Genomic DNA, 27,789 nt, shown 5'->3' on the forward strand with positions numbered 1-27,789 from the left:
TCACAGAGAATAGGTTTTTTATTTGCGCACGTGACAAAAATACACAGCTCTTTAGCTGTTACATTGTACTTCGCATTCAGCAAAAGCGATAATGCTATCTTCCTCCTAGTGAGATCGTGATTGTATATATATACACATGGTCAACATTTGTATTTACAAAACAAGATAGCATTCTGAAAATTCATCGCTTGATGACACGTCTAAACGACAATTTTCCTAATGCTGCTCAGCAGAACTCACAGATAAAGCATATAAATACGCTGAATACTATTAGGTCTAAACAATTGTGTTGTACAACGTTCGTCGGAAATAGGTAAATTATGAATGATTTGCCGCCTTGGATTGTCCGACTATGTACTAGAGAAAGGGAAGAACTTAACATGGGGGGGGGGGGGGGGGCACACCGAAAAGCGAGCATGAAATTTCGCTAAAGATATCAACGAGTAACCCAAAATGTCTAAATCACCATTCCTGGAGAGGACGGAGTAGGTGATAGGTAGCTCTAGCGTAGCGTGCCTTTCCCTTTTTCTACATCAAAAATGTTAAAGAAGGGAGGAAGCGATAGACGTAAATCAAAGACAGCAACAGTATCACCACTATTAAAGGCTCTTAGCCAGCTTCCTATAAGTACCTTCGTTCTGATTATAATTTCTCAAGAGTGCTTTAAGTGATTTTAGAAGTATAATTACAATAATGAACTTGAATGAAAAAATATAGTTTGAGTATCTCCATGCGACGGCAAACAACATTACCTTTGTTCTGTCCAGCTACGTGGCATTTGCATATTTTTTTTAACTCTGGCTAAAGTTAGCTGGGACAACCTGTATAGTTAAACTCTTGAGGATATCGGGCACTTTGCCTTCTGATATGCCATCGAAAGTCTAATTGTGAATGTGAATGTCGTCTTTCTAATAAAAAATAATTGTGTGCAGTAACTGCCGTCAGGTAAGTCGGTCCATCGTGCCAAGCGTACAGATGACCCGTGTTTGACCAACATTTCTTCAACAACCTGTAAGGAAGGCACGTGTGTTTCACTTGTTATGTACAGGACGATACGGCGCAAGAGCGTCGCCTTAATAGCGTGGGAGGATGAAATTACCCAAGTGTAGCAACACACTTGAGATATAAGGAGTAATCAACGCCTTAAAAGAATCCGGGATCTTATCGGGCTGCCAGCAGATAAAAGCACCCCATTTGCTGTATACGACGGTCACCCGAAGGATATATATAGTGTCGCGATGATCGTGGGATGAGCACAAGCTGCCATAAAACGACTCCACTGTGGCTTGATGGTTCCTGAGGACGTCATCGTCGTCACCAACAACTGCACGCAAGTCAGTCTGCCAGAGCACTGCTTGAGAGCAATAACATTATGGTAGTCCGGCACCACACAATGACGCTAGCCGTCCTGGTACCTAACTACCGCGAAAATCACAGGTTCATTTAATAGTCATCGTCCCGCTCATGTCACCGCTCACTTACGGTTTCCTTGTTAAGCACAAACTAAGTGCACTGTCTTGTTAGGTACTGGGCGGTCGCACAGCACAGCTTGGACGTTCACGCTGCACAACCGCCGTTATCCTTTGCGGCTGCTGCTGCTGCTGCTGCTGCTGCTGCCTTGGTTCTTCGCGCGGAGACGATGATGCCGACGAACACAAAAGCCGAGCACAAGATCACGCCTGCTGCGATCCTGAACAAGTTGTCATAGGAACCCATCGTGTCGCGGAAATAGCCTGCAACAGAGATTAGGGTTTTGTATAGTGAAAATTTTACCTTGTGCCGTAACTCTACCGTATTCTCCCACCAGGGGCGTAGCTAGGGAGAGGGCCTAAATGACTTCAGCCCCCTCCCCCCCCCCCTTCCCGAAATTTTTCGTGCTGTCATGCACCGCCGAGCAAACAACCCCCGGCACCGGAAATCATTCTGGATTTTGTCTAAAATGTCTTTTTCATGCTCGAAAAGACAATTCAGCGAGAACATTGCTAACTCGGGCTGGATTTCGCACCAACGGCCATGCACCGGGAGTCACATAGCGCAAGGAGCCCCATCCAAGCACAAAGCTTAAAGAGCGTTTTAATGGCCAGCGGGCTCGTCGCGGCATCTCGCGGAGGCCGAGGAATCTACGGAATATTTCAGAATCTACAATTCTGAAACTTTATGGCTATAAAGTTCTCATAAAGTTTTGATGCGAAAGGAGCATTGACACTTTCAAAGTCGTGCTTTAGATTTTCCATTCCGGAGCATTGTGGCTTTAATGTTGTTATTAACATTGGACGCCAAAGGTGCATAGATTTTTCTAAAGTCGTACAACGGACCATTCAATGAGACAAGCCAAATCAACACACTATCAAACAAGGTGACTAGAGTGTACTACTCTAAAGTTGACAAAGCGCGCAGCGAGGTCCGATGAGACGAAGCACTGCGGTAGTTCATTTGTGCCGTCAGGTCACAGGAAAGAATATCGTCATTTTTTCCCCTTTAGTCAAAGCATCTATGTCAAGACACTAAAGCCAGTAATGATAACTACGTTATTTTGTTGTTGCTTTTTTGTACTTCGACTTTTATTCGCGAGGACACATTGAGCCTCTTCAGTTTTCTTGTTCTCGCTACCCGCGGGCTGCCAGAGACGGACATAGCGCATGCGTTTTTGTCGTGTTGCTCCAACCACCACGCAGCGCACTTTGGTACGCGTTCGTTTTTCTCTGGCCGAGTGGATTTTCGCCTGGCAGAGTTTTAGTCGCTTTCCGGCTAGCAGACGAGAAAAAGAAACAATGGTCGCTCGCCGCCATCACTGTGGGGACTCGACGGATTGAAATGCGTTCGCTTGAGCGCAACCTCTCCGGAAAATTTTGTCTCGCCGGTGTAGGATACCGGGCAGCATGCGTATGCTTCTCTGTGGATCAAGCGTCTCACATTTTTTTCGATATTCGTTAACCACATTAGGTGCCCAAAGTAGGCATTCGATTGTGGCCAACATGCTCTCCTTCGGATTTTTTTTTCTTTTCGGTGCCACCTCCCCACAAAAGAAAGAAAGACATTCTTGCGGCGCAGCGAATTGTCTCATGGTGAAAGTTCGATTTTGTAACTTCTTCTTTTGCGTAATGTAATGGACCACGGGATTCTTCAGTTGCCGGATACTCTCATTACATTATTGCGATAGCAATTATATGGACACTCCAGGCGCATTCCTGCCGTTGCCGTAATGTCCCGTATAAAGTCCAAGGCGATAACAACGTAACCGCGCGCCGTATGCTGTATGTGCGAGTGAAAGCGGGGGGGGGGGGGGGATAAGCATGGGTGAGCCGACGATGGTGGCTCAGTCTTGTGTGTGCGAGGGAGAAAAACGGGGAGGAAGCGCGCCGTCTTCCGTCGCGCGCGATTCGTCAGGGGGAGTGGAGGGAAGGGGGCGGGCCTTAGGATTCTGTAGTCTGTGGATCTGTGATTGCGCAACATGTTTATTTGTTTTCGTCCTGTAGTGGACATAAAATATGCTGATGATGACTATGGCGACGACGACGATGATGATACAGTGACCTTTTCTTAGATGCGTATATTTATTGGAGACATACGTGTATTTAGATATCTTGTTGCGAGGTTTTGTGTATACGTGCAGTCAACTTTGTTTCCAGTGACACTACTTTGCCCTTTATTAAGCTGTATCTTCGCATTTGTATATTTCATTGCATTTTCGCATTTCTAATCTACGAGGGCGAGTCAAATGAAAGTGAGCCGAATCATCCCGCGCAATAATGGTTCGATTCATTGTCTGTGAGGCATGCAAGTAGCACACAGGCATCTGTCATTTACAAAAGTGACACACAGGTGTGAGGATAAATGTCCTTTAATGCTTTTATACAATGGGTTGAACACGGTTGCGTGGCATAATGGACGCTCCAAAAGTTGAACAGCGTAGTGTCGTGAGGTTTTTGACAGCTGAAGGTGTTTCCCAAAAATAAATTGGTCGCTGTATGGCTGCCGTGTACACTGAACATTGCATTTCATTAGCCACTGTGAAGCATTGGAGCAAAGTGTTCAAAGAAGGACGTGAAAGTTGCAAATACGATCCAAAACTGGGTCAAAGCCGCCATGCAATCACCCCCAACACAATTGCAAAGGTTGATGAGCTGATTAGACAAGAACGGAGGATAAGCATCGATGAACTGGCAGAGCGTGTGAACATCAGCCACGGTTCGGTCCACGCCATAATTCGTGAACATCTCGGTTATCGGCTCTTGTGCGCGCAATGGATGCCCAAGATTTCGAACCACCACCAGAAGAGGGAGATATTCGGCGCTGCCTTGACTCATCTTATCCGATATCGCAATGAGGGTGACGACTCCTTGTCTGCAATTGTGACCGGGGACGAATTATAGTGCCACTACTACTACGAGCCTCAAGCATGACGGCAAAGCTTACAGTAGAAACATTCGAATTCACCACCCTAAAGAAAACAAATGCCGTCATTTTCGCCGGTAACGTATTGATTACTTTTCTTTTCGATCGTCATTCAGGGGTCATTACTGATCGAATTTGTTAAACCTTGGGAGACTATCAATAATTTGCGATATTGTGAAAGGCTGGATCGGCTGCGTGTCGCAATCAAGAACAAACGACGTGGAAAACTGACGAATGGGGTCATTTTGCTCCACGACAATGCCCATCTCCAGGTCGCTGATGTGGTTAATACAAAACCGGCAAAGTTTAAGTGGGAAATGCTGCAACATCCGCCATACAGCCCTGACCCCTCGCCTTGCGACTAACACAAGATGGGGCAATTAAAAAAAAGAGCTCAAGGGAACCAGATTCATGTCGGACGATGACGTAAATGAGTCAGTTACAGACTTTTTGAAGCAGCAACCCAAGGAGTTTTATAGACGGGAATCACGCGACTCGTTTGTCAGAGGTACAAATGTCTAAATGCTCATGGAGACTACTTTTGAATAAAGTGCCCCGTTTGTCATATATTCGCAATGGCTCAGTTTCATTTGACTCGCCCTCGTACATTTTGCAGAACTCCTGCTTTTTGTGTATGCTCTCTGTTGCGACTATAAATTCAGTGCATTTACTTACAATACACGACCGGTGACAGCTGCTCCTGCCAAATACATTGGAACAAAGGACAGCGTCACTGAGATTTTCCCCTGGCCGTTGCATTTGAACAAAAACGTAAACAATGTTCTTGAATGACAAAGTTTCATTAAAATATTTGTCCTGAAATTGTTAATTTCATGGCCTTTACATTTTTCATATCAGCGGCATGCGCTGCTTTGGTGGTTTCGAGCTGATATAGTTCTAAAGCTTGTGTGATATTTTCTTTACATATGAAATAGACAAAAAACAAGGAAGCATTGATATCAGTTATTTCGAGTACAATTTTTGGGACATACGAGTACATGCTTTCATGAAAAAAATACATATTTTACTTGTCTTCACAGTGTGTAGCGTTCAAGCATTCGTTTACAGCATCTTTGGCAATGGCAATGCACTTATTATTCATGTAGTTGGTCCCTCGACAAATTCATAGCGAGGAGGCCTAGCTGCAATGTGAGCCTCCCACGAACGAAATTTCTGGCTACGCCACTGTCTCCCACTTGTACTTGCCACTGTGAGCACTACTTGGAATACAAGGTTAACAATAGTGGAGAGCCCATTATAAATCTTGTCATTAGACACTCATGAACGCTCGCCTAACTCCAAGTGAAGGAACGTTGTGTTTTTCTTTAGCTTATTGAAACGCGGAAGCCGCGACCGGAGCTGAACCTTACACTTCGTGCTGTGAATCACGAGATTGCGTTGTACTAGCAATCACACTTTTTTTTTTCAGGAGAGTTTGAGACACAGGGTATTGTGGGGGAAAACAATGTCACGCAAATACATCAGAACACTGCTCCACAAAAAGGCTTCCTTCTTTTTTTATTCGCTCAGACTGCGTGATACGTAGTGTGAATGAATATTTACGCAAGCAGGTAGTTGACACATTTTGAGTACCCTCATCTTCCACAATGAATCGACATGCTCTTACATCGTCTCCGCCTCGGAACTCTTTAAAGAAAGTACTTTTTTTATTTCGAATTAGACATGTCCCCTCTCCAGCATGTTCTTGTGACCCCGACGACAACGATGTATACGACCTACTTCTCGACTGCGCCAAGCACACCACACATAGACAGCGTCTCGAAAAAGAACCCCGTTTACATGATTCACCTCGAAATTTTTCACTTACCAAAGTGCTAGTGCCCTGGCCATCAAAAGTACAGCATCGAAAAGCAACGAATTCACTTCAACATTTCTTCACAGACACTGGCATTTGCGACGAATACTGCATTATATGTGCCTCATTTTTGTACCTGAGAATTGTGTACCACAAACCATCGTGGATTCTGTTATGAGAACTTTTCAATAGAGACTTTTACTCTAAGTAGTGCTATATGTTCTTCTGTTTCATTTAGGAATCGCCTAGTGCAACAATTTATATGTATTTTTCTAATCCTGTATTATTGATGAATTGGTTAGGAGGGTAGCCATCGCCAGTAAACGGTGTCAACGACTGCTCTGTTTATTTTTATTTCAATAAATACAAAAGAAAAAGGAGGTCCGTTTCATACGGACACCACATCAGCGATATATGAAGCCTATAGCTAATGAGCCATCGCTCATAGTCTATAGTGCACTAGACACTATACATTCTATATCTTTTTCTGTTTAGCTCAGCGCCCAGCGAGGCGCTATAATCTCTCCCGAATCTGCAGTTGCGGTGCACGCCAGAACATAAGCGAACAATATGCCATGCCAATTCAATCACGTGTTCTTTTTTCATTCACCCTTTCAACCTAGTACGTACACCACCCTACGAACGCTTTGCGCAATTGTGCTTGTGTCCATTAAAAAACCTGATAGAGTTAAAAGTCTGACGCCTTGTTGTCTGCTTGATACATTAGACGGGAACATTAACCCTGAAGATATGGCTATATTTCTTTGCGTTCAATATTACGACCACTGCATGACTTGCGGCATCTCATAGGCATTACCTAGGGTACTTCTGAGATACCGGAGAGGAATGCAATAACAGAATTACTTGTGCCTTTTCTGGCTCTAGTTGCACCCTGCGCCTAGTCTCCTTTGTAAGAATAGCGTCTGCTTTACTAGTCTCTGGGTCTCTAGTCTTTTCTGCCTGAAAACACTAGAAACACCTTTTCATTAATGTTTATCCTATAAATTCATGGTGTTAAAGAGCAAGTCCCCTCCCTGTTTCAGTGTGCTTTTTATTGGTACTTCAATACTACTATATATGAGCATTGTATTACTCCTTCATCTTCTTCGTCTATATATATTCACCATCATGGCCAGCGTCATTTTTCTTCTTATGTGAGAAATTTCAGTCCCGTTTTATCGGGTCCTACACTGTTCGGGAACAGACTTCGCCAGTTAACTTCGTGTCACTCCCGTTTTTCCACCTTTGGACGGCCGCTGCGGGTCCACAGAGATTGTGCATTCATCTTCTTCATCTGTATACATTCATCACCATGGCCAGCGTCATTTTTCTTCAGCGCGACCTGCTAAATAAACCGTCGAGGTTCAACAGCTGTCTCACACTACAAATACCTACAAGCCAGCCCAACTGTCTACAGCTCTTCACAAGGAAGCTTGCATTGTGATAACACGAGGCGTGTTTACCTTTGCGCGACCGAAGGACACTCTATCTTTGTGTTGACCGTGGGAGGCAACTTTCCCCCTTATGTTTATTATATTGTGACCGTGTTCTTTCTAATCTTTCTGTCGACCTGAATATACGTTGGTTTGGTGCTCAAGGGCTAGAGGGCATATTTTACCTGCTAGATTATATTGTTAGGTGGAAGCACAGTAGGGAAGCTACTTACAGGATGTATTTACAAAGGTAGCAAGTACCGGCCAACAAGGAAGCCAGCCAACGTCAAGCAAGGCGCGTCGTCGTCATCAGATCAGGCAGTGGCCGATTATGAGTACGTCCCACTGAATCCAAAGGTCTACACCATCGTCTTCGAGTAGCACGTGGCATGACCCTCGGTGGCAGAAGCGCCACGTTGGCGCCACTAAGGACCCACAGCAGAGGAAGGGCAGTAGTGCTTGAATCTCGAAATGGTGGACGACATCGCTGGACAACGGAACAGAAGATGTGGTGGGACTGATGGACACGATCTCGTACGTCAAGTCATTCACTTGCTCAAGCACGCGGTATGGGCCCTTGGAGTGAGGAAGGAGCTTTTCAGAACGACCCACATATTGGGAGAGGAACCAAAGTAGCTCGAGGGCACCCGGAGTAAAACGTTTGTGGAGGTGTAGCTGGTGATAAAGGCGCTTCTGATTGTCTTGGGAAGCAGCAAGTCTACTACGGACTATCTGACGCGCGTAATCAGCCCGGGAAACGGCGTCGCGTACAGTCGAAGTTACAAGAGAAAGAATAAATGTGTCCAACGGTAAAGCCAATAGGCTCACGTCCGAACAAAAGGTAAAAGGAAGAGTATCCAGCAATGTTCTGGCGGGAGGAGTTATATGCGAATGTCAAATATGGCAGTGCAAGGTCCCAATCACGGTGGTCTGCCGACACCTGCTTTGAAAGCATGTCTGTTGATGTCCGATTCAAGCACTCGGTGAGCTCGTTCGTCTGGGGCTGGTATGACGTGGTGATCTTGTGCTGCGGGGAGCGGCAGCGCAGGATATCGTCGATGATTTTAGACAGGAAGGTGCGGTCTCGGTCAGTCAGCAATTGACGTGGTGCACCATGTACTAGAATCGAGTCACCGATGAGAAAGTCCACCGATTCTGTAGCATAGCTGGTAACCAGCGCTCGTGATATTGCGTATAGCGCGTCGCGTAATCGATAGTGACGGCCACCCACTTTTTTTCCTGAAGCAGATGTAGGAAAAGGTCCGAGAAGGTCTAAACTGACAAGTAAGATGGGCTGAGGTGTGACGTCGATGGGCTGAAGATACCCAGCAGGAAGCGCAGACGGTTTCTTTCGGCGTTGACCGAGGTTCGCAGGCGCTGGCATAACGCCGCAATGAGCGGGCTAGGCCAAGCCAATAGAAGCGATGGCGCACGGGGTCATTTGAGCGAGTAACACCAAGGTGGCCAGTGGTTGGGGCGTCGCGAAGCTCGCGAAGAACTGTGGAGCGCAGGTGTGATGGCATAACTAGGAGACGATCAGGGGCGTCAGGGTACACGTTACGCTGATAAATGTGCCGTCCTACAGGGTGAATATGCGCACCGAGGCGTCGCTGGGAGAGGATTGCAGGAGCTCGATTATTTCTCTTAAGTAGGCACACCGACGCTGTTCGTCGGTGATGTTAAGCAACTGGCACACGGAAAAGACGCAATCGAGGGAATCAGTGCGCGAAGAGTCACAGTCGGCCACAGGGTAGCGGTACAAACAATCCGCATCTTTGTACATCCTCACTGTCTTATGTACGAACGTGTAAGTGTACCCTTGCAGGCACAGTGCCCATCCAGCGAGTCTGCCTGTGGGATCTTTCAAAGAAGCGAGCCAGCAGAGGCCATGGTGGTCGGGAACTGCTGTGAACAGTCGGCCAAATCGATGAGGGCAAAACTTTGCAACTGCCCATACAATATCGAGGCACTCATGTTCTGTAACTGAACAATGTCGCCTCGATACGCACAGCAGCCTGCTAGCATAAGCGATGACGCATTCCTTCCACGTTCACACTGGGCCAAGACAGTGCCTATTCCGTAACCGCTTGCACCAGTACGGACTTTGGTTTGGGCTCATGGGTCGAAGCGGGTCAAAATTGGAGGCGTTGGCAGGAGTGTGGTTAACTAGGGGAAATCCGCGGCTTGTGCAGGGCCCAAGATAAAAGAAGCGTCTTGTTTAGGATCTGTGCGTGGCTTCGCAATCACTGCAATATTCTTCATAAACCGGTGATAATAGTAGCATAGCCCTACAAAGCTGCGAACATTTTTGGCAGACGTGGGCACAGGGATATCTTTCACGGATCTAATTTTCTCTGGGTCAGGTTGCACGCTGGCAGCGTCCAAAATGTGGCCAAGGATCGTAATGAATCTGAGGTCAGGCACCGCGGAACACGTCAAGAATTATAATTGCTGAGAGGCGTTCGAGGTGTGTATCAAACGTAGGGGAAAACACAATTATGTCGTCTAAATAACACAAGCATGTATACCAGTTGAACCCAAGCAGCAGAGAGTCCCTCGTTCGCTCGAATGTGGCTGGGGCGTTATATAGACGGAAAGGCATGACCCTGAACTGGTAAAGCCCATCAGGAGTTACAAAAGCCGCTTTCTCGCGGTCCATGGGGTGCGCACCAATCTGCCAATATGCAGGTTGAAGGTCGATAGAAGAGAAGTGGCACCATAGAGACGATCAAGGGCATCATCAATTCGCGGTAACTGGTAAGCGGCTTTCTTCGTAATGTTGTTGAGGTGGCGATAGTCCACACAAAAACGCTCGGTACTTCTCACGAAGGAGCTCCACAGCAGACGCCACCACTTATCTACCGCAACGCCGCCAGGTGATGACATGTCGCCGCCAGCTACGCCAGCGACCACTACTACGCCAGCGGCCCCGCGATCCCGGAACTTTCTCCGGGGCAAACAGCGCTGACGTGGATGAGTGGCTCAGCCATGCACGAGCGCATGAGCAAATAGCTGGGATCCAACTATAATATTGGCAAACGTCGTATTCTACCTCGATGGAACCCCTCGCGTCTGGTTTCCGACCCACGAGGACGACCTCAACAGCTGGGACGCGTTTCAAAGCAGCAGCTCTGGGACTTTTTTGGCAACCTGTCGCCAAGAAACAACTGGCGGTACGTACCCAGACGTCAACTGAGCCTCACTTGTATATGCTAGACCTGTATTACGTATTCGGTTAAAAAAAGATCGAGCAGTGAAAAGCTTATTCGTTTAGTCGATTGCATGTAACCGCAAGCGGCATCAAAGACTCGGCATCTGTGGCTAAAACTCAGAACTGACACACCGAAAGTTAGCATTATTTCTTATGTTAACGTTAACTCTAGTTTAGCAAGCTGAATTTCTAGAAGTGGTTTTCTTAATAATTTATACCGGCAACATAACAAAAAATAGCAATCTAGGGATTCTGTTTCTTGGCATTATTGACACAGGGGTGATATCATCAGACCAGTCCTCTGTAAATGTAGGATTAATGGGGTGACACGGCAGCGTAATCTGGTGATCACTACTTCCGATTGCCTTGATGGACCACCCCTTGATTTTCCACAGAAATTTTAGGTGCTGCAATTCTGTCCATGTAGTTATGTGATTCAACGACATCTCTGCAAATTTAATATATTAGATATCTAATTGCAATTATGTGTGCCACTGCTAGAAGAACCGACATTGTCGGTCCACTCAAGGATGCTGGCGCTAATGAATCTGCCATTTCATTTTAATGTAATCCATTGTGACCTAGTACCCATATTACTATTACAACATTCAACTAGTTGAACTAGCTGTGGCGGAACTAGTGTTAGAAATGTCTTTATAGTTGGCGAATTGGATGAAGCTGTAAGCGAAGAATAGGCAGAAAGGGAATCTGCTATAACACCCGCAATGATTGCATTCAATGCGAATTTCCGCAGCGCTAAAATCATTGCCAAAAGCCCGGCTTCAAAAACGGGAGTGAGATCTGGCAGCCTCAAAGAGAATTCCCAGCCAAGAGAAAGCGAGAAAATGTCTACGCCCCACTTTATCGTTGTTCACTGAAGCGTCCGCAGCTATTATGTTACCTTTAGGTGACTCGTTGCAATGGCTCATACGCGAAAAAAAGCGGCGACTAGTCCAGTGAAGCAAAAAATATCACCAGGAATGACTCACACCTCCATAAGCAAGCAAAGATGCAATGGCTGAATATGAATGAAGAAACGAAAGAGAGAAACAACGAACGAACGAAGGAAATAAATAAATAAATAAATAAATAAATAAATAAATAAATAAATAAAGAAAGAAAGAAAGAAAGAAAGAAAGAAAGAAAGAAAGAAAGAAAGAAAGAAAGGACTCTTAGGTAGTGCATTAGGTGCTCGCATGTGGCGTTCAGGAGGCCGACCTACAGTGTTATACGTTTACTTCACACTGAGGCTCGTTATGTTTTGCAAGAAATCTGACCCCTCCGATCGTATAACTTAACGCGTTACCACGTGTGCATCAGGCTGTCGCCTTCGCGTGTTACAGGAGCTTAACATGCTGCGTAACTTTTGTTTGTACGTGTGCAAGGTAATATTTCAATAAGTTATTTATCATCAAATTCAATTTTAATATTCTTATTTTATTCAGTTGATGGAATTACGTCTGGAATGCCCATATCAAGAAAGGCACGTTGTCCTCATCGATCGGGACGCGGCCGCTTATGGGTACGTCCCACTGATTCCAAGGGACCACACCACTTTCGAGTAGCATGTAGCAATATCTACGGTTTTATCAGAGAAGTGAGCGTTTTCGTCACGCGGTGAGTAGCTTTATCCTACCCAAGGTTGCGAGACAGTTGAAATAGTCGGTCCACTCCTGCCTCACGCGGGGCATTGTTATATCGGAAATTCCCGTTAAGACACAAGTTGTGACCACGGTGACGTAGAATACTGTATTGCGGCCAATCGGTCAACGAAGAATGGTGAGAGTAGGAGAAATAAACTACACTTACATTACTCTAGTTGTTTACATCTAAGATATTGTTACGTGTAGAAAGACACAGACGAAAGAGGCTATTTACAGGCTATTTACACTGGACTGGAGCCAGAGCGCCAGGCCGACATTCACTCGCGCCAAGGGCATAGACCCACTTCGTCGTCGTTCTCGCGGTGGCTCGTCTCTCGGGTATCTACCGATAATATCGTAATACTACCCCCCGGCAGCAAAAGCGCCGTCACGGTGCTTTTAAATATCCAAAGAACGTGGAGAGTTGTAGGGCTTGAGTCGGGTGACGTGGACAATGTCACTGGTTGTCACACCGGAGGACGTAGTGGGCGTGGCTAGTACAATTTCATAGGTGACATCGGTCACTTGGCGGAGCACGCGATATGGGCCTGTATAACAGGAAAGCAGTTTTTCACAAAGGCCAACTTTACGCGATGGTGACCAAAGCAACACGAGGGTGCCGGGCGCAAAATGGACATCACGGTGACGGAGGTCGTAGCGTCGCTTCTGTTTGTCTTGAGAGACTTGTAGACGAACGCGCGCAAGTTGACGAGCATGGTCAGCACGGGCGATTGCATCACGGGCATAAGCGCTAGTTTAAGCTGTGGTGGACGGAAGCACGGTGTCCAGTGGTAGCATCGGTTCGCGGCCATACAAGAGGTAAAACGGGGAAAAGCCGGCAGTTTCGAGACGGGAAGAGTTGTATGCAAAGGTAATGTAGGGAAGAGCCCGGTCCCAGTCACGGGGGTCGTCTCAAACGTATTTGGATAGCATGTCTGTAAGGGTGCGGTTCAAACGCTCAGTGAGGCCGTTCGTTTGAGGGTGGTAGGAGGTAGTAAACTTATGCTGAATGGAGCAGGCCCGCATGATGTCGTCAATGACTTTCGCCAAAAACGTACGGCCACGGTCTGTTAGCAATTGACGCGGAGCACCATGCATCAAAATGATATCATGTAGAAGGAAGTCCGCAACGTCAGTTGCGCAACTGGTCAGAAGAGCGCGGGTGACGGCGTAGCGGGTCGCATAGTCAGCCGCGACTGCAACCCACTTGTTTCCTGATGTAGATTCCGGAAATGGGCCGAGAAGGTCTAAGCCAACACGATGGAAGAGCTCGGCAGGGATTTCGAGCGGCTGCAGGTAACCAGCGGGCGGCTGGGAGGGCTTCTTCCGTCGTTGGCAAAGTTCACAAGCGGTGACGTAACGTCGTACGGAACGGGCAAGGCCCGGCCAGAGAAAACGGCGACGTACACGGTCATAAGTTCGAGATACGCCGAGGTGTCCTGCCGTTGGTGCGTCGTGGAACTGTTCTAGAACGGTTGAGCGGAGGTGTTTAGGTATGACAAGTAAGAACTCAGAGCCGTCCGGATGAAGGTTACGACGGTACAGAGTACCGTCGCGGAGGACGAAGAGGCGTAGAGTGGCGTCGGCCGGAGAGTGTTCAAAACGGTAGATGAGTCCTCTGATGTTGGCGTCACGACGTTGCTCGTCGGCGAAATGAAGCAGCTGCGACACAGAGAATACACAAGCAGCACTGGTAATATTGGGGGAGTCAGGGTCGTCAACAGGGTAACGCGACAGGCTGTCAGCGTCTTGGTGCAGGCGGCCAGACTTGTAGACCACAGAATACGAAAATTCTTGTAGTCTCAAAGCCCATCGACCAAGCCGGCCTGTAGGGTCTTTTAGGGATGAGAGCCAGCAGAGAGCATGATGGTCAGTGACTACGGAAAAAGGGCGACCGTAGAGGTAAGGACGGAACTTCGCAACCGCGCAGACTACAGCAAGGCATTCTCGTTCCGTAATGGAATAGTTGCGCTCCGATGGTGTGAGGAGGCGGCTTGCATAAGCAATAACGCGATCCTGGCCACGCTGACGCTGAGCTGAGACGGCACCTACGCCATGACCGCTGGCATCTGTACGCAATTCTGTAGGGGCATCAGGGTCGAAGTGGGCGAGAATGGGTGGCGAGGAGAGAAGAGTGACGAGACGAGAGAAGGCGGCGGCTTCTGCAGTACCCCACGAGAATTGTACGCCTTTCTTCAAAAGATTAGTGAGGGGTCTAGCAATTGGCGCAAAATCTTGAACAAAACGACGAAAGTACGAGCATAGCCCGACAAAACTTCGAACGTCTGCGGCTGTCTTTGGAACCGGAAAGTCTCGGACAGCGCGAGTTTTGTCTGGATCAGGCTGTACTCCGGAAGCATCAATGAGGTGGCCCAGAACAGTAATTTGGCGGTGGCCGAAACGACATTTCGACGAGTTAAGTTGCAGCTTCGCCTTTTGAAATACATCAAGTATAGCTGTTAGACGCTCAAGGTGAGCGCCGAACGTGGGCGAGAAGACAATGACGTCGTCGAGGTAGCAGAGACAAGTGGACCATTTGAAACCACGGAGCAAGGAGTCCATCATACGCTCAAAGGTGGCAGGGGCGTTGCATAGTCCAATTGGTATAGGCCATCAGGTGTTTAACGCGGTTTTTCCTCTGTCCATATCGTCAACAGCAATCTGCCAGTATCCAGAACGAAGACCGATAGAAGAGAAATTGCTGGAACCGTGGAGGCAGTCAAGGGCGTCGTCTATATGTGGGAATGGGTAGACGTCCTTCTTAGTAATGTTGTTCAGATGGCGGTAGTCTACACAGAAGCGCCACGTGCCATCCTTCTTCTTAACCAACACTACAGGTGACGCCCAGGGACTCGAAGAAGGGTCAATGATGTTTTTGTCTAGCATTTTGTTGACTTCGCTTTCAATTACTCGGCGTTCCGACGCAGAAACTCGATACGGTCGTCGGTGAATAGGAGTAGCATCGCCAGTAAGAATCCGGTGCTTGACCGCGAGCGTCTGGCCTAAAGGGCGATCGTCGAGTTCGAAAATATCTCTGTAGGACGATAATACTTGGTAAAGGCCTTCAGCCTGCGCAGAAGACAGGTCCGTCGCAACCATTTTCTGTATCTTGGGATCGGCGGCCGAGGCTGGCACGATCCGGCCGAGGCAGGCTAAGCTCGCAAGAAGCATCGGTTGATAACGCTGCCACGTGATGGTCGCCGAGACAATCAACGTTGGCAAGGGAAATACCTTGCGGTAGAATTTGCTCTGCCAATCCAAAGTTAAACATAGGTATGCGAGTGCGGTTCGCAGTAATAGTAAGTATACTGTGAGGCACGGTAACGTCATACAGTAGTGGAATGTCGGGCAGAGGAGTGACGAGGTACTCGCCATCAGGGACTGGTGGGGAAGACAAGAGTTCAATATAGGCTATTGATTTTGGCGGCAGGCGAATAAAGCCGGTGGGGCGTAGGTGGCACTGGGGTGCGTCAGAAGGTTCTGCGAGAATCGGCAACTCAAGGCGAAGGGTACTGGCAGAGCAATAAATAAGAGCAGAATGTGCGGAGAGAAAATCGAGGCCGAGAATGAGGTCGGGGGGGCAATGAGCAATCACGGTGAAGAGGACAGGAGTGGGGCGGCCGGCGATGCTAACACGTGCCGTACACATGCCGATGATAGGCACAGTACCGCCATCCGCAACGCGGACGACGCGTGCCGACACTGGTGTGAGGAGCTTGTTTAGTCGTCGTCGGAAGGCAGCACTCATAATAGAAAGATGTGCCCCTGTATCGATGAGTGCCGTGACAGGATAGCCATCAACGTCAACGTCAAGAAGGTTTTGGTTCGTGTTTAACGTGAGCAGAGGATTTGAGGGCAGTGTCGACAACGCAGCTTCACCTCCAGAAGCTGCAGTGCCTAGTTTTCCGGCTGGGCCCGGGAGGCGATAGGTGGCGAAGAGAAGCGGCGGGGTTGGGGCGAACGAGACTGACGGCGTCGAGGTGAGGGCGAGCGGCTGTAGCGGAGGTTCGGAGCAGGGGCATCAGCGGCAGTGGCTTCATGGCGGGTTGCATAGGGAACAGAAGGTCCAAAGGTGCGGGTATAATTGGCGGCGTATACGTCCGAGGAGGCGGTGGCCATCGGTTGCGGCAGGGACGAGCGACGTGGCCGATGCGACAGCAGTGGAAGCAGATTGGTCTGTCATCAGGGGTACGCCATTCAGACGGGTTGCGGCGAGATGTGGTAGAAAAGGACTGTCGGGGACGAGGAGGGCCGGTAGAGAACTGGGGAACACTGGGTGTAGATGTTGAACACACGGAGTTAAGACCCATGTTCTCAAATTCCTGCCTGACTACGGCCTGAATCATGGCAATCGTGGTTGCTGGCGGATCGGGAGGCGTCGTGGAGAAAGTTGGCGAACAGGCAGCCTCGAGCTCGCGGCGAACAATACGGGTGACGTCGTCACAGGTGGTGGCCTGACGCGGTCGACCCTCACATGTCGACGTAGCAGCGGTGTTGGGTAGCCGCGTGATGTTGTGCGTGATACGGCGGCTCTTGGCTTGTTCAAGGCGACGGCATTCTTTAATGATGGCGTCGATTGTCGAGACGTTGCCGAAAACAAGCAAATTGAAAGCGTCGTCGGCGATGCCTTTTAGAACATGGGACACTTTATCTGATTCAGACATAGCATCGTCAGCTCTGCGACATAGCGCCAAGACGTCGAAGATGTATGAAACGTACGGCTCTGTAGATGTCTGAACACGAGACGCAAGAGCCTTTCTCGCGGCAACCTTGCGGCCAATGGGGTCACCGAACAGTTCCCGTAGCTTTTCTTTGAAAGTGTCCCAACTGCTTATGTCGTCGTCATGCGTCTGGTACCACACGCGTGTGGTGCCGCCAAGATAAAAGATGACATTGGCGAGCATAATTGTTGGGTCCTACCTGTTATTAGCGCTGGCATGTTCATATAGCTTGATCCATTCGTCAAAGTCCTGTCCCTCCAGGCCAAATAACACACCAGGGTCGCGATGTTGGGCAACCGTGACGATTGGAGCAGTCGAACCAGTCGAAGCCGTTGCAGTGGCGGGCTCGTCACCGAGAGGCATGGTGACAAGCTCGATGTACCGACCACTTCGGAGTTCCGTGGCGAGGACGGGGATCGCTGACCTCCACCAGAATGTTACGTGTAGAAAGACACAGACGAAAGAGGCTATTTACAGGCTATTTACACTGGACTGGAGCCAGAGCGCCAGGCCGACATTCACTCGCGCCAAGGGCACAGACCCACTTCGTCGTCGTTCTCGCGGCGGCTCGTTTCTCGGGTATCTACCGATAATATCGTAATAATATTTTCACTCATGGTTGCTGTGTATACATTTTATGCATCGCTTCCCCTTACTGTATGCTCTAGTTGGGCTCCGTATGGTATTTTCAATAATAAGTAACACGGCCACCGACCACTGATGCACGAATAAAGGACGTGGCAAGTGCTACAATCGTGCCGACGAACTATTTACTCGGGTATTTCCAGTTCGGGGAACTGTACGCGAGAAATGGTGACATCCCATAGCAACCAGGCGCGTCTGCAGCTTGCGGTTGGTAGATGCGCTGGTTGTTTGCCTACCATGGAGATACTGTAGAGCGCCTACATTAACCCTGTGTAGTTAATAATTCACCGTAGCCTTCATGAGCGTGTGTAGTGACTCTAATGTCCAGAAGTAAACCAGAGGTATAAGAAACAATCGCAGTTTAGAAGCTGACGAACACGAAAAATGGATGGAATATCAAAAGCGGGTGGAGGATTACTCGAGGAGGGTGATAGAATAGGCGTGTAAGAGCACGGATGAAATTCACATAAAGTTCTCTTTATGACCAGGTTACATCTGTCCAGAAATGCTCTGCGAACGAAACCACGCCACAAGCTCACATTAATGTGTTGTGGCAGTTCTGGATTTATTTATTCGTGTATTTGGGCAAACCGACAAGCTGATCACAGTTGTGGGCCACTCAATGCATGATATGCTTAAAACGAATTGCGTTGCTTTGAATTTACGCATATGTGCGTGTGTTTGTGTGGGTGATTCAATGTGCAAAAACGCTCTTTAAGGAAGGATCGACATTTGGGCGAGTTGGTACTGGTTGAACATCTTGAAGGGGGCAGCGCGAAAAAACGAAGACAGAAGGCAGGAACACACAGGACAGCGCTGAACTCACAACTAACTTTATTCGAAGGCATACACACACTTATGTACACAACCCATAGCCACGTGCTCTCCCATCCATGGCGTCAGTATCAGTGCGCAGGCAAAAAAAAACATGCAAACCCATTTAATCTAATGCTACGCTATGAGGCGGCTTAAATATTCAAATTCACTATCATGCAAATATAACGATGGCATGCTTACACAACGCGACCCTTTTTTTCTGATATGGAATGCCTCAATAATCTCCCTCGTAGTCTGATTTTTATGCGCGGAAAGTATTGTGGTGTTTTTATATATTGGAGTGCACCCATGCTCAGAGCAATGCTGCGCGACATGCGAGTAGGCATTACCCGTTAGTGAGCGCCTATGTTCAGATAATCTAATATTGAGGCACCGACCTGTTTGACCGATGTATACGTGACCACAGGAAAAAGGAAGCTCATAAACTACTCCCATTCTACATTGCACAAACGGGGAAGTATGCTTAACAGTACAGCCTTTCCCAGCATGAGTGGAGGCAGCCTGGGCCAATTTCCTATCGATTTTACCACAAATTTTGATCAACTTGTTAGGGGCAGAAAAAACAACCTTTATATCAAATCTGCCTGCTACATTCCTGAGACTGTGTGATAGTTTATGGACATATGGAATTACAACCAGTTTTTTCTTCTTGTCGGCTGGTTCTAGATTGTTCATTCTTGTGGGTGCTCCTGATTTTACACGCTTAACGAGCTTCTGTACTGTCATGCGGATAGCATCCTCTCGAAAACCTGCCGCTCTCAAACGCTCCAGTTGTTTTAAGAAACTCTCAGACATCTTGTGAAAACACGATTTCGAAAGTGCGGAGAATAGAACCGAAAAAGCTATGCCGTTTTTTACTACCTTGGAATGTGCGGAGTGAAAATTTAAAATTGGTTTTTCTGTTCTTGGGCAATACATCCAACACACATGCGTATCAGTTAGTTTGAGCCTCGTATCTAAAAATTGTAGTTCGTTCTTATCTGGCACTTCATGTGTGAAAACTAACCCTGAGCCACATTTGTGGAATACTTGAAGTACATTACGAACCGTTTGAGAGCGGCAGGTTTTCGAGAGGATGCTATCCGCATGACAGTACAGAAGCTCGTTAAGCGTGTAAAATCAGGAGCACCCACAAGAATGAACAATCTAGAACCAGCCGACAAGAAGAAAAAACTGGTTGTAATTCCATATGTCCATAAACTATCACACAGTCTCAGGAATGTAGCAGGCAGATTTGATATAAAGGTTGTTTTTTCTGCCCCTAACAAGTTGATCAAAATTTGTGGTAAAATCGATAGGAAATTGGCCCAGGCTGCCTCCACTCATGCTGGGAAAGGCTGTACTGTTAAGCATACTTCCCCGTTTGTGCAATGTAGAATGGGAGTAGTTTATGAGCTTCCTTTTTCCTGTGGTCACGTATACATCGGTCAAACAGGTCGGTGCCTCAATATTAGATTATCTGAACATAGGCGCTCACTAACGGGTAATGCCTACTCGCATGTCGCGCAGCATTGCTCTGAGCATGGGTGCACTCCAATATATAAAAACACCACAATACTTTCCGCGCATAAAAATCAGACTACGAGGGAGATTATTGAGGCATTCCATATCAGAAAAAAAGGGTCGCGTTGTGTAAGCATGCCATCGTTATATTTGCATGATAGTGAATTTGAATATTTAAGCCGCCTCATAGCGTAGCATTAGATTAAATGGGTTTGCATGTTTTTTTTTTGTCTGCGCACTGATACTGACGCCATGGATGGGAGAGCACGTGGCTATGGGTTGTGTACATAAGTGTGTGTATGCCTTCGAATAAAGTTAGTTGTGAGTTCAGCGCTGTCCTGTGTGTTCCTGCCTTCTGTCTTCGTTTTTTCGCGCTGCCCCTTCAAGATGCTCTTTAAGGATTTCATCTTATTGCCACATTTGCCCGAACTCTACGTGCTAAACATTATTTCTTAATTCCGGTAATCCTGAAAGATCTCCAATTATCTTCTGACATCGCAGCTTTTTCTTTTCGCTCTTCTCCCGGACACTACTTTAACTAGTAGCGTTTATGCATACCGTTAATGTACGTATAACTCCAATCTATCTGGAGCATATGTGTAGTCAAAGGAAACACCACGAAAGCACATGGCAGTCCCTTAACTTATCTGCAACAACTTTGACATTAAATAACTGCAACAATGTCGTCCGCTTTCTCGCGCTTATATGCGCACTGTTTCGTTTTTCTGCGTCGTCTTTTCTTTATATTTTGAACCCTTTAACCTCATCACCCTTACGCAGCCAGACCATGCTCTAGCTAACGCCCTCGTTTTTCACTCACATCTTATCATTTGTCTCTTCCTATAACGTTTTCATTGAATAACGTGTCATCCTGGCGCTAAAGCACGTATGACAGGCGTTTCGGAGACGTAATGCAACAGCACATGCTGACCTGCTGACGTGCCTGGGCGGACCTGCTGAGATGACTCATTGGCTATTCGCAATTCTCTTTCTGAGGTCAAGGCCCTTTGTTCAATTCCGGACTGCGGTGGTGCGGAAAGCGAAAACGTTCCTTACTTAGGTTTAGAAGCAAGTGTTAAAATGCGCAGCTGATCGAAATATTAATCCCGGACTCCCCGCTACAGCGTCTCTCGCAGCCCATGTATTATTGCTCGGAGATGTTAAATCCTATAGTTTGGTCTGCTTGCCAGATCTTATAGGACAGACACACCATGTTTTGCGTGTTACGACGACGAGCTAATGCAGTCAGCCATACGCAGCCCGCTGACTTTAACTTTCATCTGCCCAGCAATCGTAACGGCAGTACGCGTAGAAAAGAAAAGAACTGCGCACTCGAGCACGAATTGTGGTGGGACTCACCTATGATCATGGGGTTGCTGAACAGCACCGGCACGAGCAGCAGGCCAGACGTTCCCGAAATGAGAGGTACGGCCTCTGGGCCAAGGTTGTCGGCTATGAGGACCTGCTTCATCGTTAAGAGGCCCGCCATTGCCACCGATGACAGCGCACGGAGGGCAATGTGGGCAGCCAGCGTCGTTTCCGGCGTGGCGGCGAATAAGAATCCGAGGGCGAAGAGCGAACCACAGGCCAGTGTCGGCCTGGTCACCCATCCGAGGTCGGCCATAAAGGGCAGGAATATGCGCCCGAATATTTCTGGCACTGCGGCGTACGCGATGGTCATGGTTGCCTGTGTGGGCGAAACGCCCTTATCTCGGGCGTAGTCCACCAGGGTAGAGAGGTGCACGGCATTCATGTAGTCCAACAACGTGGATGCCACGACGGCTATGATTATCCCCAGCGAAGGAGGCCTTGTAGGTAAGACAAGTTTAAAAAACCACCTAAACAACCCACCAGAAAGACATGAAAGCCTATTCCTTGTAACCCAGTTCTGAGTGTCGTGCTGTCCGTTAGCGCCTTTTTCGGAAGCCTGAGAAGACAAGCCCAGTGTGCAATTGTTTTGAGGTGGTTTGATGGTCACTGGGCCTACTTCAGAGAGGCGCCGCCCAATTTCTTGAGCTATTCTTTGGCTTATGTGATCGCCATTCGTCAATTCCGAGTTGTGTTTATCGAGCATTTGCTTGTCAGTGCTCAGCAGTGGAACACAGCAGTCTAACGTTTTAACTGCTATCTCGGATGTAGATTTGTCTCCGTGTTTATCCATTTCGGAAATGAGTAATGGGGAGAATTGTCCTAGCCCCGGAGACGTCTTAGATGAAGAATCGTTGCTTTCAGGTTGCCTGAGGTGAGCTAATAAAACCTCCACTTCTGGAACGGGCATTTCATATTCTTTAGAGTTTTCTGAAGTTGTTTGATTGACCGCTAAAGTGTCCACTGGTTCCATTTTCTTGCGGAGCGCGGATACGTTGCATTCAAGCCCCGTGTCCGTCAGCCTGTTTGGAATGTCGCTTGGTTCTGTCGCTGGTGTTTGCTTTTTTGTTCTCGCGCGGCGAACCCATGGCGGTTCCTTGAGCATTAGGCTTAAGGCAGTGACATGCATGGTGATGGCCGCAAACACTAGTAGAGTTCCGCGGAAGCCGTAGGCGTCTCTCAGCGCCGACAACACGACCGGAAAGACGATGGCACTGACAGGATTGGCAGACAGACGAAGACCTGCTGCGACACCCCGGTACTTGCGGAAGTAGTGCATGATCAGTACTAGATGCGTATTCAACACGAGTCCTGCACCAGTACCTGCACAAAAGTGAAGTCCAAGGCTTGAATCGGCAATCACCAACCGTAGCTTGGCGACTTTACGTGTGAATAGAATTCTTCATACACTGTCTCTGTCACTGTACGCGCTACAATATGACACAGTTGAATACTTCACAGGAAATTAACAAAATTAACATATCAATACCTTGTATGCTACCAGGATGGACAAATATGAATGGCCAGGACAAAACACTTTCTAAGCAAGCAACGAACAAGATCAATGATGAACACTAGGATCAGAACAGTGATTTACGTGTAATATATTACGACCTGAAACGCTGAAACAAAAAAAAATCTTCCAGAAATTCTTCGCATCTTTATTTCACAATACACAATGCATATGCCTCCAGAATAATCAACCAGTATACATTAGAATGGTTTAAAGTGGAATAGAAAATTGGACTTCTCGCTACAGCGTCAGAACATATAAAAATGCAAGCTTATATGTACATCGATTTAGCAAATGTCATGACGTTTGCCACCGATACTATACCACACCCTTATCCCCAACGTCTCCTCTTTCCATGGAAAAGAGGAGACGCTCAGGAAACGTTTGGTCTTACTGTGCATCAATGTAATGCCAATATTTGAAACACTCACAGCGCGTTGAATTAAGGTACTAAAATAAACTAAGAAAGAAAACATATTACGCTACCACGGCAGAAATTCGGGCTAGTTAGTTATTCATGATAATCTTATAACAGAGCCTAAAGAAAGTTACGAACATAGAGCTCACATAACAGCGCTTACATCTTAGACTGGCTCTAACATTTGAAGTCTGTTATCATTTATCCATATCCCTCTATTCTAATTCACCCCATGAAAGCGGAAGTATTTTTTTCTTTTATAAAATTTCGCCACAATTCCCAGCAGGTTCTAAATGCGCAGCACCAGCGCGTATGAAAGGATTTTGCATTGCTGCGTCTCACCGTGTGCAAAGCCGATGATCACCGTCATCCATTCTATGTCCGGTACGAACGAAGATGCGATGAGGCTGCTCCAGAGCAGGATACTGCCCAGTAGACCAATCCAGAATAGCGACAGGTATCTCTGCAGTACGGAAAGGAGGAGACCTGCGTACAGAGGGCGGTTTTGTTAAAAGTTGATGATACTTGGCTTACGAGTCCACCATTGCAGTTTCGGCTGTCGGATACTATAACGCCACCGTTTGAAGTGACATTCAATTGGGAAGTCCCTTACGGCAGGCAGGGTTTGTCAATGTAAGGTGCGCTCAAAGTCAGTGTTGCCTTTCATGCGCTTTCTTTTCAGTGTTCTCGCTTATGTTTGTGTACCAATGTTTTCATTCAGAAATATAAATACTTGCAATCTGCTGGGCATACGTATACTGCTGCGTAAGTAATAAAATAAGGATTCTTCGGGCTAACAGCAGACATATTGTATTGCCTGATAGCTGAGTTGAAGTTTATTTAACACACTGGTACATGCCAAAATCGTATACGAGTGGAAATAATACTGTGGAGAGATAAAAACATGGAGAAACTATCCCCATAGTTGCGAACGTAGTCAAATAGCCGAACGCTTCAAGAAAGCTATTCGCTTTATTAAAGAAATGATGCCTTCGAAGGCGCATTTTCGTTGCAGCGAGCACACATAGGTACTGTTTATTGTCTCGCAGCATAGTTACCTTGAGAACAGAGCCGTTAGCTAGTGCACGTGCAGTGGGGCGGGAGCCTCCTCCTACAGCTGACATCCTGCCGCAACCGCAGAAGGAGGGAGCGACGGGACAAACGCTGTCGTTGCCCAGCACTCCACAGAAGCGTCTAAGCCTTCAAAACGCCCCAAAGTTCTCGCGCGACAGCCTGTGCCGGCAGGCCCAGCTTATTTTGGCTTGCACGCACAACTCTTTTACGCTTAACAGACGACATTACGAAGGCATGTCCGCAACGCAACAGACTTCTACCAAAGTTCTGCTTTCTCATGGTCGGCCGATGCCTGTTTTTCACAACCTTCGCTAGAACCCTCGATGCTTTAACGAAATTTGACGAAATATTTATTTTAATCTCATATCTGGAACTCATCTAGCGGGAACTACGCTCGCGTTGAACGTTTGTCAATCTGGAATATTTACTGTTGGCGTTGGTCAATGAACGCGTCCCACAGCTCGAGGGCTCGAAAGCACGCGCCCTTTGCATCGGCGGTGAAATTTCAACCACCAGCCACCAACCGCCCACCGCAAGAAAAAAAAAAAAAGAAGGCTGATCCGTTACCCCCTCCCCCTGTGGTGACTGCATGATGGCGGCTGTAAAAGAGGGCTCTAGCTCATTTGGATGTGAACTGGTTAGTGGCTCTGTTCTATGCGGAATGGCGCGGTGAAACAGCATGCACTACCTGAATGTTCTCGCTTCAAGCTCATCATCAAAAGAAAGCTATTTGCTCTAAAATCTGCATGACCGCAACTGGACTGGCCCTGCCACTCTCCTCAAACACAGGGGCAGCAACAAACAGCACTGGAACTTACACATAACGTTCACAGAATAAACAAAACAAAACAACTACAATGTTTTGTTTACAAGTGTGCCAATTCGAAATTTTTACAAAACTGATATAAGTGAGATCTTCATTTGTAAAGGTGTTGTGTTACCCGGAAAACTCAACTGAGTCTTGATGGTACTCTCTACAATGTCGGTGTGATACTGAAATGACCAGACTTCTTCCTAATCATACTGAAGTGACTTCACGTGCAACCGCGCACTGTTTATGACGTAAGAACGAAAAACAGACTGACTTGAACTATGTATGTTTGGTATCAAAGTAAGGCCAAAATCGTCTTAGTTTTTGTAGCCCACCGCATTTAACGACAGAGCTTACCGACGCAGCGAAGGGTGGTTGTTAGAACAGACCCTGGCCAGGACGCACCACGCCGATCAATGCCAAACTCCTCCATGTAGGCCACGTAAAACCAGCCTATGTTCCGGTTGGTGGCGATGGCGAAGAAGCCGGCCATGGACGTCAGCGCGGCCACGTCCCACCGGCAGTCCACCTGATTTCTCATGGCGAAAATTTGTTTCTCTCTGCACAGCGGAAAGAGCAACCTTTCAGAATTATTGTACCGTGCAGTGGCGCGCCCATTCGCACCACGTGTTGCGTTTTAGAAGGCTACGCTCAACTCTTACATCCATAACTAACAATTGAAAATTGCGTAGGCAGTATTTTGAGGAGAAATAGCGCTGTGGCGGTCTCCCCAACACCCTTGCGCTCTTGGTGTTACGTGTATTTGGGGACATCTATAACTGGGAATAGGAAAGTAATTAGACACAATCTTGCGAAATGCGGGAGTGCAATTTTGCACTCCCGCATTCACGTACACACTTGCACACGCGTACACTCAAGAAAACACCCTCACCCTTTGTTCTGTACATTATGGCATGGCACGGTAACGGTTCGCACCGAAAGGCGACGTCACGTTTTATGGCGACTCAGTACATCTACTGCTGCGCTAGCTACATATGAGGTCCTTTTTTATACTAGAGAGAATAAAAAAAAAGAAAACATCGCTGATGGCTGAAAGCACAACTATAATCCATGAACTGGATTAATCGCAGAGGCGGACTTCACTTTCCTGAGAAAACAAAATGTGTAATAATCTAGTTAACCAAATTTTACTAATTGCTTAACAACACATATTCCAATTTACGAATTGTAGCCGGTGGCGTTGTAATGCCGATATAAAACAAATCCTGATGATGGCACCTGTTTCCATAGACGCGCTTTGAAACTAGCGGTAAAAATACACAGTGGTACCACTTACTTTTTTTAAAGAAAACGCCATTTTATGCATCTAAACAAAAACGTAACTGGAACGCCAATGTATTTGGTTGCACACTTTGGATATTAATATCTCGACACTGGTATAATCCTGACAATTAGTTGTAAGTAGGTACTTTTTCACAGCTCACCGGCTACAATTCGCAAGTTTCAATATTGGCTGTAATGTCATTAAAATGTAATTAGCATATTTTGGTTAATCAGCAATTACTCATTTTCAGTTCTGGCGCAAGCCATTTCCTTTTCTTCAAGGATTAAAATTGTGCTATGAGTCACAGGCGACGTTTTTTTTTTTTTTTTTAAATTCTCTATAGCCTAAAAAAACAAAGAAAACCCAGGTAGTTGTCAACGAACAAGCGATGAATTTGTTAAATGGCGTAGCTCCCGGGTGAATCGAAATGGATAGCGATAGCTAATTCTATATATAATGGGCTATCGGTAGCCATGTCGGATTGTTCCTAAACGCAATCAGACTTCTAGATTAGGTTCTTGATTGACGCCTGTATTAGCTTTCACAGCGGATGCCAAGCGTAGAGAGGGAGACAGAAGGCGGACCTTCGCTTCGAGTAAGTGAGAGCGCTCGCCGGCGTCTCAAAAAGCAATGAAGGCAAACGAAAACGAATGCAGCAAAAGGCATCACCTCAGAATGGACGCTCCAACAATGCGAAGCAGACGAAACTGAAGAGTGTCGTGGGAAAGGCGTCGCGCCAGACACCTTCTAACGCAGGCGACGGCAACTTCGTCGGAGGCAATGACTTCGTCGTCGGGGGATGCCGAAATCTAGGCCTGCCACGGAGCACTTGCGGCGACTATTGCCACGTGTTGCAGCAGGAAAACATCTGCAAGAAGGGCGCGTCACGATAGTGACGACAGCTCAATCCGCAGTCCTTCCACTTCGCCATTCCACACGCTCTGAGAGTGAATGTATTTAAAACGTCGTCTCGCGACTATAACTGGCGCGGAGTCGCCGCGATACCGGCGCGTTCAACTCGCGCCGCGCGCTCCTTGTTTTTCGCCTTCTCGGAAGCCGGCGTTCCAGGCGGGAACGTGCGTACGTCATTCGATGCTGCCGCCTCTATACGCGGGG

The 27,789-nt window shown here is 47.3% G+C and overlaps 1 protein-coding gene across 1 annotated transcript; it reads right to left on the bottom strand.

Moving 5' to 3' along the window:
* Window positions 1–27,775, bottom strand: LOC126540554 (uncharacterized). Its single transcript, XM_050187389.3, has 5 exons — window positions 27,343–27,775; window positions 25,746–25,948; window positions 23,846–23,989; window positions 21,564–22,895; window positions 1–1,733 (listed from the first exon to the last, which is right to left on the bottom strand). The coding sequence occupies exons 2-5, from the start codon at window positions 25,927–25,929 to the stop codon at window positions 1,558–1,560; spliced, it is 1,836 nt and encodes a 611-aa protein (XP_050043346.1). The 5' UTR covers window positions 25,930–25,948; window positions 27,343–27,775; the 3' UTR covers window positions 1–1,557.
* Between the last annotated feature and the right edge of the window lie 14 nt (window positions 27,776–27,789).

This window comes from Dermacentor andersoni, chromosome 2, assembly GCF_023375885.2.
Source record: "Dermacentor andersoni chromosome 2, qqDerAnde1_hic_scaffold, whole genome shotgun sequence".
Classification (NCBI taxonomy): Eukaryota; Metazoa; Arthropoda; class Arachnida; order Ixodida; family Ixodidae; genus Dermacentor; species Dermacentor andersoni.

Coding starts and splice junctions, on each gene's coding strand:
- LOC126540554 (XM_050187389.3), bottom strand. CDS start 25,929: ATGAGAAATCAGGTGGACTGCCGGTGGGACGTGGCCGCGCTGACGTCC. Junction 23,990..25,745: donor AACCACCCTTCGCTGCGTCG/GTAAGCTCTGTC, acceptor CTCTGTACGCAG/GTCTCCTCCTTTCCGTACTG. Junction 1,734..21,563: donor CAGCAACCCCATGATCATAG/GTGAGTCCCACC, acceptor TCTCTGTTGCAG/GCTATTTCCGCGACACGATG.